Source organism: Aythya marila (genome assembly GCF_965140915.1).
Source record: "Aythya marila genome assembly, chromosome: 7".
Taxonomy (NCBI): Eukaryota; Metazoa; Chordata; class Aves; order Anseriformes; family Anatidae; genus Aythya; species Aythya marila.
This window is the reverse complement of record NC_139048.1, coordinates 18,324,103-18,340,796: the sequence shown is the minus strand read 5'-3', so window position 1 is coordinate 18,340,796 and position 16,694 is coordinate 18,324,103. Positions and strand designations below refer to the sequence as shown.

The window sequence follows — 16,694 nt, the reverse complement described above, 5'->3', positions numbered from 1 at the left end:
GGCCGGCGGACGGGCCCCACGCCTCGCCCGGGCCGTCGAGGCCCCGAACGGCTCCGCGGGGCACGGCCCCGGGGGCGGTAGCGGCGGAGGGCCGCCCGCCCGCAGCGCTGCTTCCCCCCCGCCCTCGGCACGGGCAGCCCGAGCCCGCCCAGCGCCCGCCCCGGGGCGATTTTACCTCGCTGAGGGCTCGCCCTGCGCTGCCGGTCCTGGTTGAGCCGCCAGGGCCATTGCTCCCCTTCCAGGCAGAAAGGAGAAGAAGGGCATGGGGCAGGTGGAGAGGCCCGGCCTCCCCTGCTTAGGCTACGTGGGACGGGAGTGCTGGCACTGAGCAAGCATCTGGGCCCACGGGGGAAGGAGGTGTCAAAGAGGCCGTAGCTGCGCTAATTGGGCTCCCCACCCACTCCCGAATTACCCAGTTAAAATAATAATAATAAAAGAGTTACAGCCTGGACTGTTCAAACAGCTCTGCTACGCTCGGCTTTTGGTGCTCTGAAGCTCCTGAGCCACTTCGTGGTGTGGCTCTTAAGCTCCGGCCTCCTTCCTGCTGTCACTCCTTCCAGTCTCCAGCTATTGCTGCATCCAAATGTTTGGAAAAAAAAAATGGATAGTTATTGTTGCTATGCTTTATTTATTTATTTATTTATTTATTTTCTACCAGGAGACCAGCTTGCTGGTCCAGTTCACCACATGAAGTGCAGAGGGCTGACAGCAGAAAATGAGAAGCTGCAGTGGGTTAATCAGACCAGTTTAAAGAGTGCTGTTGCTGCACGAAAAGCTACGGCCAACTTCCATCCTCAGAACTCTCCAGTTGTCTTCTGTGGTCTGTAGGTATCTCGGCTCATGGGTAACAGCAGGGGTGGTTGAAATTGCAGCTACTTGCCTGAGAGCACGGAAAAAAGACTAGAAATCATCACTAGACCGTTTTTCAGTCATCCTAATAGTTGAGCTTCCACTCCACTGCTTCTTTACATGCTCATCCTCACAAACCCTACCCTGCCCTTGGGCCTCTTCATTTACTCCTAGTATCCTCCCTAGGCATGTACCTCCATTTCTACTCCCGTGGTGCTGCTTCTAGACATTAATGCCTGGAAACGCATAGCTAGGGTTCCCAAACAACCTTAACTCTGCCCTAGAGGCAAAGATTTATGAAAAAATTCTCTCTGTTTAATATAAGCTGGGACCACAAACAATGAAATGCCTCAATCATAGTAGTGCAACTGCAGAAATTCCAGCCTACTGTTAGCCAAAGATAACCCACTGAGTGCTGTGTTCTTTTATTTTCACATTTCTGATTAGGCAAACAACATAATGAAAGCCTCGCTCCCTATTCTTTCGTAAGACTGTGTGACTCACCACTTATGTAAGCCTTATAGAGGAGTTGGTCATAGCTCCACTGATGATACTACATACTAGTTTGCAATTAGTGCAAGGCTTCAACCTCCCTATACTGTATCATAAAAATAGTACGTTCTCTCAGCTTACATGTTGTGAGCAGTGTGGCTCTGGGAGCCTGGGAAAAGTGGGGAATCTGTGGGGAACTATGATAGATAGTTGATGACAAAATTATAGGTGGATTCTCTAAAGATTTCAGCATTGGCATTGTTTTGCCTTCTCCCTCTCTCAAGTGACTGGATAAACAGCTTGGAGGGTCTGCAGAGTTCAAAATTGTCTGACTTTCAGGCACAGTTTATGGGTAAGAGCAGTGGGATTTGTTATGTGGCCTGTTGTTTCATCTTTGATGACATTACAATTAATATGGGACGTCAGTACTGAAACAGCATGGTTATCCTGTGTATTGTTAGTGGGCAGAGCAAAGTTTTCTCAGAAGTCTTCATTGCATATTTCAGAGCCTTAGCAAGTTTGGATTTAAATGCAAGTCCAACCCTGCCATCCAGAAATGAAGAACTCAGCTCTGAATATACTCCCTCCTCCCACTCAAGCTACCAGTATTTAATTTTCATAACTAGTGGATAGAACAGCTTGAAAGTTGTATTTTTCTCAGCACAGCTGCCTGACACTTCTCTGTCCACGTTCTTTAGTTCCTGGTTTAGTGACTCACAATAATCTCTTCTTTCTGGATAAAAAGGGTAATTTTCCATTCCCTGAGCATAGCGTAATGCACTGCAGTCCTCCTTGTGGCTTTTGCAGGCAGGGAGCAGGAACGCCAAGGTGTTTTACTTGCTTCATAGCAGCTGCTTTAGACCCATTTTGAAAAGAAAAGGGGAATGACCTTTGTGTGAATGGGTTTAGACTCCCCTTTACTTCTGATCTTAGCGGAGGAGCAAAACCAGGACCACCAACCAAAGTTTAGGATTACTAAGGAAAACTTCATCTTCTCAGTGTCAGCTAAGGAACGGAACTGTACCACATCAGCGATACCGTGTGAAGTAGGAGCGCTGACGTCACCTCAGAGCCTAGAATAGCAGTCCCTTGAGGAATGGATAGATGGAGAGAGCCACTGAGTCAGTAAGTGTGCATTCAGCATTTAGCTTGAATGTTGGAACGGGGAAATTATAAATGGACCTAAGTAGCAGAGAGGTTTTGCCATGTATCTAATATATAAATACCTCTCCCAAGGGGGAGAAAAGCTCCCAAGTGCGGACTTGCCAGCACATCCTGACTCCAAGGCATGTGTCCTACTCAAGCCCTCCAAAAACTGTACTGTCAGCATTTTGTATGATAGTTTTGTGTAAACTGCAGTTGCTGAATTCATGATCCAGACAATAAGATGCCATATTACCTTTGTTATTCCAGCTAGGACTTCTTTGTACTCTGTGACCATTTCCTGAAGCATTTCCAAAGCACGTGAAAAATGTCTTGCCTTCCCCTAAAGACTGCATCAATCAGATGAAGCCAATGCAGCAGGCAGTAAAATATCTCATCCAAAGTCACTTGGCAGTTTATAGCGGTAGAATCCAGATCTCCTGCTCCTACAAAACCAGATTACGCCACATTTTAAACCATCTTAGTGACTATGCTACCAAACTTTATTCCTTCCTAGATTTTCCTGATGGTTGAAGTAATTTCTTGGCGGGAGTAAGCCAAGTTTGGATAAAGTTTCTACAGGGTCTCTTAACACCTCATCTTTTCACCATCATTACATATCATCTGAGAAAGCACAGCTTCAATCAGCATGAGAAACTGCATCATGCTAGATGTTGGAGCAAAGTGTTACCATTTTGAAAAAATGTAAGTTGCTGTTTTCTGAAAGACTTGTGAAATTAATTGCACAAATGCTGTTTCCTGTGACAGCTTTCCCTGAAGGACACAACGTGTAACAATAACTTTCACACTGCTTTTTCTACTTGTATGATGCCTGCCTGGACATTTTTTTTTCTCCACTGAGAAAGTGTGATTTATTTTTTTTAAAGATACCAATAAAAAGATCTCATATAAAAGGATCTCAGTGTGTAGTATTTTAAAATACATTGGAAAATTCCCTACCTCTCCACCAATGCTGTTACTAGGATTCCTTTCTTGTTTTCAGTTTTACAACAGTATAATGGTTTACTGAACAGATCTTATGTCTGCGCAATCTTAGCAAATGCCAAACATTCTCCCTCCTAAAGTTTTATTTTTTTACCTTACATACTAATAATGGGGAATTATTGATCCTGGCAGTATTCATTCACCATCAGAGTTAACAGGTAAATAACACACACACACACACACCCTGCTTCAACTGCAGACGAACATCAGTATGACCAAGAGTACTTCCTACTTAGCTTTAACTATGCTGCAATTACCAAGAATAGGAAACCAAGACATGAAAGTGCCTTCAAATGGCTACCAAAATCAATGCCATCACCTATCTTTTTTTTTTTTTTTTTTTTTTTTGAAAAACATCAAACACTGCAAACTGTATCTGGAGTTCAGCCAAAAATGGAGTCTCTGTGATTATTCTTCCTGAAAACAAACAAACAAAAAAACTTGTGCAACAGGCTCTCTTTCCAGGAACACAACTCACCTGTAATTGTCCTTTCCATGCAGCAGTATCCATGAGCACACAGAAATTAGAGAAAAATTAACAATGATCGTTTCAATCATGTATCCACTTTACTTGCGAGGATAACATCTATTAGCTGTAGTAGACTCAGTCCTCTACATGGTGTAGCCTTCCAAGAAGAGGCTGAGAGAGCACTAAGTTAAGTATTTAAAAATACTCTCCTTCATTTTTAATTACCATTTTTATCCTCCTATGCATTTGGCATCTCGCTAACATTTCTGTTGGCAATTTTGCTAACTAATTTCTGTTGGCAAAAATTGCTAACATTTCTGTGGGGCATTTTTGTACATAAGTCAACCACCTATAATCTTCAGTAGAATCACCAGGTCAGAATTTAATTCTTACACCAAGAATTCTTACACCAAGAAAGAACGGTCAACCCACTCAACTGTTCAGCAAAAGGATGAAAAAATGAGAATAAATGCTTGAAAGAAAGGTAAGCAAAACATCATAAAAAAACACTAGAGCTCACCTACCTTACAAATACTTTTGGCTTAAAATACGAAGGAGAATAATTAAAGGTTTAACTTTTGTTGTTGAGATACCGATGTGGAATATTTTATCCAGGAAATTGTGTACACAGTCCCCACAACTGCTTATGGAACAATCCAAGTTTTTGCTATTTAGCTTTCTAGCTTTTTATTTATTTTTCCCCTGCTGAGCTGTGTGGGTAGTAAGTCACATTATCTACATTGGCATGACATGTCATGCATGCAAATGCATGACAATTTTGGAGTACCATGGTGCATAGCGGCTTTTAGTGTCTTTACAGGAAATAAATTTTCAGTAGTTCCTCGTAGCGTAGCTTTTTTTGTTCGTTTGTTTGTTTCTGAAGATTATGCTGTTGCATGCTGAAATGGCTTTCCTTAAAAAGATTTAATGATTTCAACTTCATTCCTAAATTAATGTCTGTATTTTGATCTTTATCTCGTTTTTGTTGAGGTAAGAAAAATTGTAACACAAAGTAAAAACTACTGAGTGCAGCATTGAATAAGTGGAAACTGAAAAGGTTGAAATACAAGCTTTTGAAAATATTCCATATTTATAAACTATTTGATGGTAAATGCATTGACTACATCATCATTAGTCAGGACCTGCTTCAGATCTTCTTTAAAGGTATGAAGGGAATTCATGTTACGCAGGTAAATTAAAGAAATAACAACAAAAGAGATAAAACATCTATTCTGGAATAAAAGGAGGATTATTCAAAATAACTCTTCTACTGTAAATGTGTCTCAGCTATTGCAGAACAACTTTCACCTAAAAATCAGTCTGTAGACCTTTAATCTTACACTTTTTTTTTTTTTAAGGAATCACTTAAAAATACACATATTGAGTATTATAACAATATTAATTCATTCTTTTAAATATCAACTAGTACTGGAAAAATCTAGTTGCTAGGATGCATAATTTGAAGTTGTATGAAAAATGGAATTGTACTTAAAGATAATTAGAATCATTTAGTCACAGAGCCACACTGCAGGAAAAGATGTCTCCCCCACTCCATCCTCCCCACATACACACGAAGACTTCTGGAACAGATTTTTGCTTTTGCTTTTTTTTAATAAGTCCATAAAAGCCAAAGGATTTATAAAAGCACATGCAAGTCCATTTACATCAACAGATCAGTAACAAGTTCCAAACTCTCCTTAGTACAGAAACTGTCTTTAAGACTGAAAGTAGTAAATAAAACAGGACACCAGAACTGACAACTAAGGTGACAACAGCAGCTTTGTCAGCAGAATTCCTGGATTGTTCCTGGGACATGGATAAGGATGCGTGTGTGTGTGGAGGAATGTTACACAAATCCAACTGGAATCCCCCAACTGTAGCTTTGGAGAGAACAGCAAGAATGGGTTGGTTTTACTCTTTTACTAATCCATTTTAAGTCATGGATCTCAAAGATATACAATTTTCTAAGCATTTTCTGTTTTGTGATTGCAACCTAGATTCTTGGTTTCATCTTTCCCTGAAAGAAATAATATAAATAAATATAAATGGAAACAGAAAAAGATGTCAGGAAAAGGTGCAAGTCCTACTTTCAAATACCATGAGGAAAAAAAGCAGACTCTTCTACCATCTGTCCTCTCCAATCCCAATCTATGAAAAGATAACCAACAGTGAAACAGTGAGGGGCCACTTTTTTTTTTTTTTTTTTTTTTTTACAAATATTCACAGAACCTTTAACACAGAGTAAAAAGAAGAAAAGCCATTGAAGTATCTTAAAGACCGCCTTTCTTTAGTACAAAAGAACCCAATTTGTACTCCTGCTTCACCGTTCACTTTTCAATATTTGTACTTGAAATAAACAAGATAATTTCATACTGTACAAAATAAAATAAAGGTTACTCAGGTTTGCCTTTTCTCAATAGTTTAGGGACAGGAAGGACATTAGGCACATTTAACTGTTGCTAGTTTAAATCATACAGTAGTTTAATGTTGCTGCAAAAATAAGACCATTTTGCTCTCATATTTTTTTTTTTCCCCTCAAGATTTTTTCACCTAGCACACCAGCACTCTGAAGACAGACCCAGCATAGTCCTTGGGTTTGCCACAAGTAATCCACTTTTTTCTTCCTTGGAAAAAAACAGGCACTGACTTAGAGCTTGTCTGACTGGCAGGAAGACCAAGATTTTTCCCTATCTACAGAAAGGTATGACCTGTGACTTCTGTGTACACTACTATTATGACTCTGTCTAACCACAAGTGATTATGTGCAGCAAAATATAGTGAAATCATTCCCTCTCTGACCAAATAACATTTCACAATCTTGTACTTCGATAAAGACTAAGTGCTAACAGAGAATTTGAAAATTTTCAGTGTCAATTACAATGAGACCTGCAAACATTTCATGGCATCTCAATTATTAGTCCACAACCCCTGACAAACACAATAGTTACTGTTACCCCACTGGTAAGAATTATTGTACTGAGCAACTGTTAACTGTGTACAGGACTGTGACCAAATCAATGACTATGGGATAAATGAGTTTTCCATAATCTAATCAGTTTTCCATAATTAGCAACTTTCAGTGATCTCAATATCTTTCTAGACTTTCAATTTTTGTGATTAAACCTCTGTGGCAAAAAAAAAAATATTTTCCAAGTTAATTAGTGATATAAGTTACACACATTAGTTAGATGCTGGCAACAATGAAAGCAGCAACATTAAGAGCAAATTTTCACTAGGAATGAAAGCTTCTTAGTGATTTAGATAACTTTGTCAGTACAAGTGAATCTCTCATGCTGACCACTATTTATTTATTTAATTTGGATGGTACAGTATGTGCCTAATGACTACTCAAGTAATATATAGAAAATTGAGAAAGCAGTTCTTGGAATTTCACAGAAATCAAATAAAAGTCTTATAGCCCATGGCAACATCCATGGTTTTTATTGCAGTAAAATATCAGTAGGTGTTCTTCATCCTATTTATATTAAGATTTCTTTTAAAGAAAAGGTGCTGATATTTTGTATCATTTCACCTATGAGGTAGGTGGCACTTTCATATAAACAGCTTAAATCAGAAATGAAGCCAGCTTTAAGCCTGCAACGAATGCTGGTTCGCTGTCTGTTCAAGTCAACTATTAAATCACAAACATGAAAGAATTCCTCATCTCAAGAGACAAACACCAAGTCTCTGAAAGCAGAGTGTTGGCCAAGCGCAGACAGGTGCCTTTCTCTTGACAGAGGTCAGCGGAATTCTGGCTTCAGTCTCCAGACACCCTCACCGTTAGGGCTTCTATGGAAGGTGCAGAGATTGCGGAGAAGTTCTCTAAAGACGCAAGACTGTGCTGCAGGCAGTTTGGAGTCAAATTCCTGCAGTATTTCCTGAGTACTAGCCTCACCATCCACACGGGCCTGGAATGCTATGAAGTTCCGCACATCCACCAGCAATTCATCGTATTCTGTTGAAACTGCAGCTGGAGTGGGTGCTTGATGAAGATTCTCATCTCCCTCACTCTCTGTCCTCTGTGGTAAAATAAGGTGGTTTCTTGCCCTCATCTTAGCTAATAAGGATGAAGACTCTAATGCACTGGATGATGATTCTCCTGTTTCTGATTTGCCATCGAAGTGTGCACTGGAACTACTACTCTTTACATTTTCTTTCTTTATTGTATCCGCATCCTGCAAATAAAAATACAGACTATGGATTTTGAGATACACTGAATCTGTTGAGCAAAAATCTGCCTGCAATTTAGACTTAAACAACACCTGAGCACACAGAAACTACACATCCGAAATACACAACAAAGAGTATGTTCTCATCTCAGAGCATGCTGCAGTTTGCTGTACTTGATTAGACTTTATCAAGATGCTATATTAAAAAATGAAAAATCACATTCTTGAGAGACTAAAAATTCTAGAACTACATAATCATGTGACAAATAGGTATGTGGCACACACCTACATTATGAATCAGATTTGTTTCATGAATCAGAACTTCACATATATCAGCTATCAGAAGAGGAATACTAGCTTGAGTCTCTTACCTTATTCTTTCTCCCAGGTGATACACAAGTAGAACGCGAAGAAAGCAGCATAAGGTTTCTTTTTTGACCAAACCGACTCCTAAACATGCAAAAGAATTAACTCCATAAACATCTCTCTAAAAATGATTCAGATTCTTTTGCCAAAGACACCGATTGGGTTTGCATTATAGGGTTCTTAAGAGTGTTATGCCAACCTTTCTCCCCTCTTACCATGCAAGAGGAATGTTTTCTTTGTACTTTAGAATGGACATCCTAGCTTTGTAATATGTCATTCTGTTTTTATTAAACATAAAAATGAAACTCCACGTTGATGCATGGTACTACAAATACAAGGTGCAAAAAAAAAATATATTTTTTTAAATCTACAGCATTCTAAGGAACTCTTCTATTTTTGGATAAGCAGCATAAGAAGTGAACTTACTTTGTTCCTGCTGGTGCACCTGAAAGACCACTTGTGCCTGTCCAGGTTGGCACACCAGAAGCAGCTCCTAAACATCGCTGTCGAGAGACTTTTAAAGCTCTCAGGGCATCCTGGGCCACTCTGTTTGCTTCTGCTTCTACCAGCACATAATCTGCACTGGAAGCTTCTATAATGGCATCATGCTTCATAACACTGTGCACTCCTAGCAAACAGAGCACACAAAAAAAGGTGAAGGAGGACACCTGTTAATTTACACATTAATTTGTAAAATTAAATATTTACCATTTAAGTGAAAGCCACAATCACTTTTTTTTTTTTTTTTTCATTTTCAGATCGATTATATTCAGCACTTCAGTATAGTCATTTCTAGTAAGAGATCCCCCCTTCTATCAGTTGAGCAATCAATTTGACAGCAAACCACTTCTGGTGTGCTGATGAGGTCATTATTCACAAAAGACTTAGCAATTATGTGGGTAAATTGATCATTTCTATTGTTATGGACAGTACAGACAAAAGTGAAACTCTTGTCTAAATGAAGGTTGGTTATACGCTTATTTCCAGAAGAACCACTGTATTACTTTCACATCCAAAAGTTTCTGGAAGGCTGGCTGTTTGTGCCAAGGTAATTAGTACATTTATAACCTAAGCATTTCAACAATGAACATTTTAACATGTCACTACAGTAACAGAACAGATACAGTACATTTTGTATTGTAACTCTAACAATCACAGTAACAGAATGACTCCCTTCCTCACTTGTATAGGCTTTGTATACCTCTGTTTAAATAGTCTGGCACTGTTGAACAGTTACCTGATTTTTTGAAGAGTTTCTCTAAGACATAATCATCATTTTTCTTTGGATCTTCTTCCTTCTCTTCGCTGTCCTCCTTTCTGTAGCGCTTTTGTTTCACTAGATGAGGAATACGCTCCCCTTCAAACTTGGCATCTTTGTGATGTTTCTTCTTAGACTTATCTTTGTGGCTCTCATGTGACAGCACATCCACCTTATGCTTGGTTTTTGAGGTACATTTATAATGATTATTGTCCAATTGCCCATCTTCAGTTTTAGCAACCTGCTTTTCCCAAGAGCCAGCTGCACTATATGCAAGGGTAAAATCTCCCTCGACATTTACATTAGCTGCTCCATGTATTTCATCAGTAACCACGACGTTTAGAGAGTTGGCATTCTCTGAAGACCCCGTATCACCTGGCAATGACTGGGACATACATTTGTCATCTGTTTCCAAGCTTTCCTCCTTGTTTTTATTCAATGAATTTATATTAGTAGCAGCCTGTGCATTATCTTTTGCATAGCTATTTTGGTTAAAGGTTTCCAAATTTCCTTTGGTTTCCTCACTTGTTTCTATTGCTTTAGAAGAATTTGTCATGTGGCTGGTTGAGTAGGAATTGGATGACTTGCTGTACTTTGGTGAGCTGCTTCTTCCAAGATGGAGACCACCTTTCGAAGTGTCACCATCAGATGGCTTTTCATGTTTCCGTTTCAGTTGGTGTTTTGGGACTTGAACATCTGAACCAGTACCTGAGGGATGAATAAAATAGATATTAATTTATCAAATACTTCAAACATTTTTTTTTCCTATTTAAGAGATTAGAAAAGAGTGTACCTGCAAAAATTGCACTTGTTTCTGTCCCCTGAGACACATCTGGGCTGCTCAGAGTAAAAAGCTCATAAAGATCATTGGATTTGAAAAAGCGCCTCTGCTTAGGGTCTTTCAGCACTCTGTTTGTTAAAAACTGTTTGAAGATTTGTCTAAAAAAAGAAAAAAAGTACTCTGTACATGAAACAATGTCTAGCTATGTTTAAGTACTGAATATAGTACTTAAAAAGAAAACTGTATAAGCACTAATGTTACCCTGCAGAATGATTAAGCAGTGGGAAGATTATGTTAGTTTCCAAAAGACAATCTTGAGTTAGTAACTTTCAAACAACCAACTAAATTGTTAAACACGGGGATTTACTGTTTCACAACAATCCCATAACACAACAGGTAACCACCATCTTGAAATGTCCTGTGAGGCATCCATTAACTAAGCAATAAATAACTTCACAGCTAGAATTTTTTTTTGTCCATTAAAATTGAAAAGCTTGCATATATCACAATAAAGCTATCCAAAAGCTCTTTCAGTGAAAAACAATTTCTTGTTAAAATGACATTTTCATAGTTCAGTTGGTTGAAGGGATCAAGAGCAGCAGTGTAGTTCACAGTCTGATGGTGAGGACTGGATGACAACCAGTGAAAAGAGAAAGCAGAATTGGGGTTGCGAGGAAGAGAAAATACAGCCCATTTATAGAGGACTGAACAAAACAAATTCTGAGGGGAATTAAGCTGCAAAAAGTCTGCTAGTATTGGTAGATCTACTTTTATGCCATGTTTATACCATGTAACTTTTGATTACAGTGAGCATTGTTTTCCTCTACAAACAAAAACAAACAAACAAAACAAAAACAAAAACAAAACAAAACAAAAAACAAACAAAAAAAATGCATCCCCAAGAAGGGATGGGAATCACTTCTCAGAAAACGTTTGTTTTAGTTCTACTGGTCTTAAACAGGGAAGCTATTTTAAAATCCAACTGGTAAAAACTATGTTCAAACATAGGTACCAGGTACTGTAGTGCACCCATCTTTTTAGTTTTCCAGAATTAATTGAGCTTCATCGGTTCCTGCAAGGGAGATCACATATTTGCGAGCAGGGAAACAAGGCAAGGGGAAAAGACAACTTGCTTAAAGCATGAAGTCCACTGACTGGTCTGGAAATTAATTTTATTTCTGACGGCTGTCCTGACCCTTAGAACCCACTTCCTAGATGTGGTCAGTGTTGCTCAAACACATGTATGCCAGAGGGATGCAAGCCAACCAACAGCGGATGCTTTGTGTCAATGTGGTAAAGCAGAGAAAAAAAATGAACTCAATAAGTGCCAGTACTTCATTATTTAGAGCTTTCCATTCATCTGCATTTTCAAAGAGGATACTCCTGTTCTAGCCAGAGGACTCCCATGTATGTTGTTCATTTGGAATTCATATGAGTGAAGCTAACTACCGAGAAAGCTGAACGGGAGAGCAAACAAAAAGATTTAATTGATTCAGAAATGCAAGCACTTTAAGGCTTTAGCCATATTTTGGAATAAATAACAAATACGATTGGCAGTTCTGGGGGTTTAATTCTTGCATTTTGGAACAATTTGGGAATAAAATCAAATTGGCTTGAAGAACAGCAAACACACATGCATACTGCATACATTCTTACGTATCGTATGGATAACAAAAAACTTGTTGATTTCAAATTACACCTCAGACTCATCAATTCTCATGTTCTGAATAAGCAGCTCATTTTTCTAGTCTATGCCTCATACTCTAATTTACAGTGAATTCTAAATGGGTGGGACACATCTGCTAGAACAGATTTACAAGGGGTCTCGGAGCCAGAGAGGCAGTATCAGTGTGTGTGTAATATTTAAAGCCTATTTATCAGATGAAATTTTAAAGTTTTCCATGACTATCATGACCAAAGTTGGGGGTTACATTCCATGTGAGCACATACACAGGTGTTTAACTGTTACACAACTTCAGATTAGCTGCAAACATTTTCTTGAGCACAGGGCTGTATTCAAGGAATCATTTTGACTGACCTGTGGTATATCTTCTCTTCAATAGTACCTGCAGTGAGAAGCCTGTACACGGTCACTTGTTTCTTTTGACCTATTCTCCAAGCACGCTCCCGAGCCTGAAACCCAAAAGGTTTGGTTACCAGACATTAGCCTCCTAGACAAGTATTTGACACCCAGGATACCACTGTTTCAAACCTAGATTGGACATTTAACAAATAGTTCAAAAAGTTAATAGTTATGGTATTTCTACAGCATTAAAACAACTAATTCAGAAGGAGAGGAAAACAATTTAGAAAGCTTATCTATGTAGAAAGACAAGAATACGATTGTACCAAGAGTTCTATTTTGGAATCTCAAAGAATAAATTAGTATCTTAAAATTAGAACTCACGTCTGAGTTCTAAGTATATATCCCAGATAGATACGTTACACAGGCTTGTTCCAAAAGAGATCTACTTATATATATTTCCTTTGAATTTTGCTCCTTTTTCTCAACTGAAAGCTTTTATTGAACAAACATCTTGAATCAACCACTAAAACAGACCGCTCCAGGTCAGACTGCACACTTGCAGATCTCAGAGTTATGCAGGATTTCTACCAGAAATCTTTTTTTAACTCTCAAACATGTAAGCTCTGCATACTGTTAAGGGATCTGATAATGTAGAGTCTCATAGCATCATCAAATAAACAACAATTCCGTTAAGGTGTTGGCTTAAAAGCAGCTTCTCCTAAGGACACAGCTACATATCATTATTTATTGACAAACCCAATTTAAGCAATATTATTTGTTCTCCTTTTCTTACCCTACATCGCCACCAGAAACAGTCATGCCTGTTCAACAGCAGTTATACTCTTCCTTGAGAAACATCTAGTCTGTTTATTTATTTGGAAAAAAAAAATACAAAAACCTCCAGTCCATTTCAACTGTTTGTTTTGCTAAATTCTGATTATATGAATCGACAGTACTGAAGAGTGGTAAGATCTAGCAGCATAAAGGGGATGTGGTGGGAACCGCTTAAATCGGCTTTGCCACAAGAGCAATCATAATGTAGAGCTGTCCCCTAACTGACCATTGCTGGCAGCAGCAACTTAGGGAGCAGCAACATACTGCTTTAACACTATAGATGTCATATCATCTTCACTTTTATTTCAACTCAGCTGGTAAATGGAATGCAATGGACCAAACTCACCTGTGTGTCTGTACTGGGATTCCAGTCAGGATCATAAATAATAACCCGGTCAGCACCAGTTAGGTTGACTCCAATACCACCAACACGGGTTGTCAGAAGAAAAATAAATATGGATTTGTCCTATAATGCAAGATAGAAATTACTAAAAGAATTACCAAAGCACAAGATCATTTTCATTATTTCCTGGATTCTTTTATTATTATTATTTGCAAAAATCCAAAGGGAGACAAGAAGAAGAGTAAGTTTCCTCATTTATTTAATATCTCTTTTGACAAGTAAAAGTAGTTTGATCTAGATTTAATTTACTGTTGCCCAACAAAAATTCTTTTTCCTTCCTTCAACCCTTTTTCTTCTTCCTTTTTTCTTAGCAGAAAACACAACTTGTATGAAAAAAAAGATGACGCTTTTCCCCTTACACTAAGAAAGTGGTTTAATTTGACTGAACTCCCCAGTTTTGTGTCTCAAACTTGAAGTAGTAATGTTTTTTGATCCTAGTGGGTCCCTTGCAACTCAAAATATTATGAGTCTAAAAACAGACCAAAAAGGAGTGCCAAGAATTCAAGGTAAGCCTAGATATTATGCACACTAATTAGCGTATAGGATGCAACATCTCACCTCATTATATCTTGTTATAAGGGGCTGTCTGGAAGCTATTGTTGTGGTGCCATCCATCCTGAGGTAAGAATAGCTTTTGTCTCTCACAAAGGCTTCAAGGATCTGCAACATCTGTTGTGATAGGAAAAAAGAAAAAGTTAATGAAATCCAGATGTGAAGACTGCAACTCTGATTAAGTCATGAGAATTTCCGGTACTGATCACAGTGCCAATCAAATAAACAAGAAAAATAACCAACAACTTGTGAATATAAAGTGAGCAGAAAATTCATCAACATATGCAATTGGGGTAAACAAAAGAATAGTTATTTCATTGCTGAATAAAAGACTGGAATGTTTGTATTTGGTGTGGGAAACCATGAGCTGTGGTCTCAAGATAATTTAACCAGGTAAGTGGTGCAGCATTCCAGGGAATCCACAGAACCAAGACAAAATCATGAAAATACAGGGAAAATGAATGAAGGTTATGCTGGCCCAAAACATGCAATTCCCAGGATTAGATGTAACAGACTACCAGTTCTATCCTGAAATTGTGCAGAAGGGACAATAAATACATCACCGCTGCTTCAGTCTGGTATTCTACATGTATGGGTACAACTGACTGAAGCTTTGGCCCAATATATTCAATTTGGGCAACACTTGCCACAACATTGTCATTCCAGTAAAGCTTATGAGCTTTGGAACTGGTCTCCAGTTATTCCAAAGACATTACATTTTTTTTTCCCCAATAACATAATATTAATTTTATTAGAAGGACACCATAAAAGAACAAGTCTGTTTTTAATTACAAGCCGTATTGGAAGAAACACACACTTTTTCAGTTTTACTAACAACTAAAGTAAAAACAATTAGGTCCTCTTACTTGTCTTGACTGAGTGAAAAACAACACTCTATGACCTTGCTTGTGCCATATTTTCAGCAAAGACTCTACCACTATCATTTTTCCAGAGCGTTTCCAAAATCCAAACTGATCTGCTTCCTCCACTTCAGCATCTGGTACGCCCTTCAAAATCCTGGGACCACCAGAGAAGAGGTCAGGGTGGTTGCAAATCTTCCTCAAAGCTACTAGTCCTGGGAAAACCTAAAGAATACAGGAAAAAAAAATCCTTGACAAATACTTGTCGCTATGTGAGTTGTGGCTAAGAACAAGAAAAAAAATAATGTATTCATCTAATCATCATCAAGAAGAGTGTTTTTAATAGTGGTTTGCTCTTTAGAGAGACCAATGGATGCCAACACTTGTATCACAGAACTTCTTGGGAAAAAGCAGTACAAGAGAAGGTCAATGAAAATACATAACAGCGAACCTATTCTGATGACAAGGTTAAGTGTATTCTGCAACAATTTCCACATTAGCAGAAGCAGTCCCTAGCTATAGCTCATGGTCAGACTACTCCTATTCAAAAAAAAAAAAAAAATCTATCAAGTTTGTTCTATTAAAGTAACGTATTAAAGTTCTTACTAGGAAGCATGCCCACCAGAATGCATGGTAACAAAGAACAGATATGTGAACACATTTAAACAAACACATGATGCTGGAAACCATCACTTTTGATGCCATATTAGAAGAGTTCTATTCAGTTATTTATTCAAAAATATTACAAGTGTTATTAACTCATCTGATATAATGAGCACTCATAAAAAAAAAAGGTTTGAAAGAATCAATCTTCCATCACTAAAAATTGGATACGCCAGCACACAATCTACGGTCTACCTGGACAACAATGGGGTTTTGTTTTTTCAGCTGGGATTCACAGGTGTCATCACAAAACATCCAACAATAACACTGACATTCACTGTAAAAAATTTTCAAATCTCTAGCAAATATGAGAGCCTATTTTGTAACACCTTAGCAAATTTCTGCAGATAGTCTTGTACAAGCTGCCTCTTAAAGGCATTATTATATATAAGGAGCTCAAGCTCCTTAAAATAATTTTCATTGTGATAACTAAAATTGCTATCCACTCAACGAAACTTGTCCCCTGTACCATTGCAAGATCTGGAAAAAAAGTCAAAACAAGGGTCAGGTCAATATCTGCTTTGTTTAGCACTGCAATATACATGGCTGTAATGACCATGCAACTAGCTAAAGTCACTGAGGGTGAGGGGAGAAAAGACTTCACAGTTCACAAGATAAGGAAATGTAGTAAATAATGCATTATAACAACAACAACAACAAAAATAATATCCTTATTACAAAAAAATAAATCTGTGCCCTACAGCTAAAATGGGAGTGAAAAGCGTCCACTGCACGTGTACAAATGTCAAATGGGCCAAATGTATGAAATGTAAGAATAACAAGGAATAGCAGACCTTTTACACAGGCAACAGCAGGCATTTGAA

The 16,694-nt window shown here is 38.2% G+C and overlaps 1 protein-coding gene across 2 annotated transcripts in view; it reads right to left on the bottom strand.

Annotated features, from left to right (window-relative positions):
• Positions 1 to 5,550: 5,550 nt before the first annotated feature.
• Positions 5,551 to 16,694, bottom strand: part of ERCC6 (ERCC excision repair 6, chromatin remodeling factor) — a 48,100-nt gene continuing 36,956 nt past the window's right edge. For both annotated transcript variants that reach the window (XM_082765011.1, XM_082765010.1), the window contains exons 13-21: positions 15,214 to 15,432; positions 14,354 to 14,464; positions 13,739 to 13,858; positions 12,571 to 12,665; positions 10,545 to 10,690; positions 9,731 to 10,459; positions 8,920 to 9,121; positions 8,499 to 8,577; positions 5,551 to 8,133 (exon numbers count right to left, since the gene is read on the bottom strand). In XM_082765011.1, the coding sequence (XP_082621137.1) occupies positions 7,699 to 8,133; positions 8,499 to 8,577; positions 8,920 to 9,121; positions 9,731 to 10,459; positions 10,545 to 10,690; positions 12,571 to 12,665; positions 13,739 to 13,858; positions 14,354 to 14,464; positions 15,214 to 15,432 (2,136 nt within the window). In that variant the 3' untranslated portion in view covers positions 5,551 to 7,698. The remainder of the gene's footprint in view (positions 8,134 to 8,498; positions 8,578 to 8,919; positions 9,122 to 9,730; positions 10,460 to 10,544; positions 10,691 to 12,570; positions 12,666 to 13,738; positions 13,859 to 14,353; positions 14,465 to 15,213; positions 15,433 to 16,694) is intronic.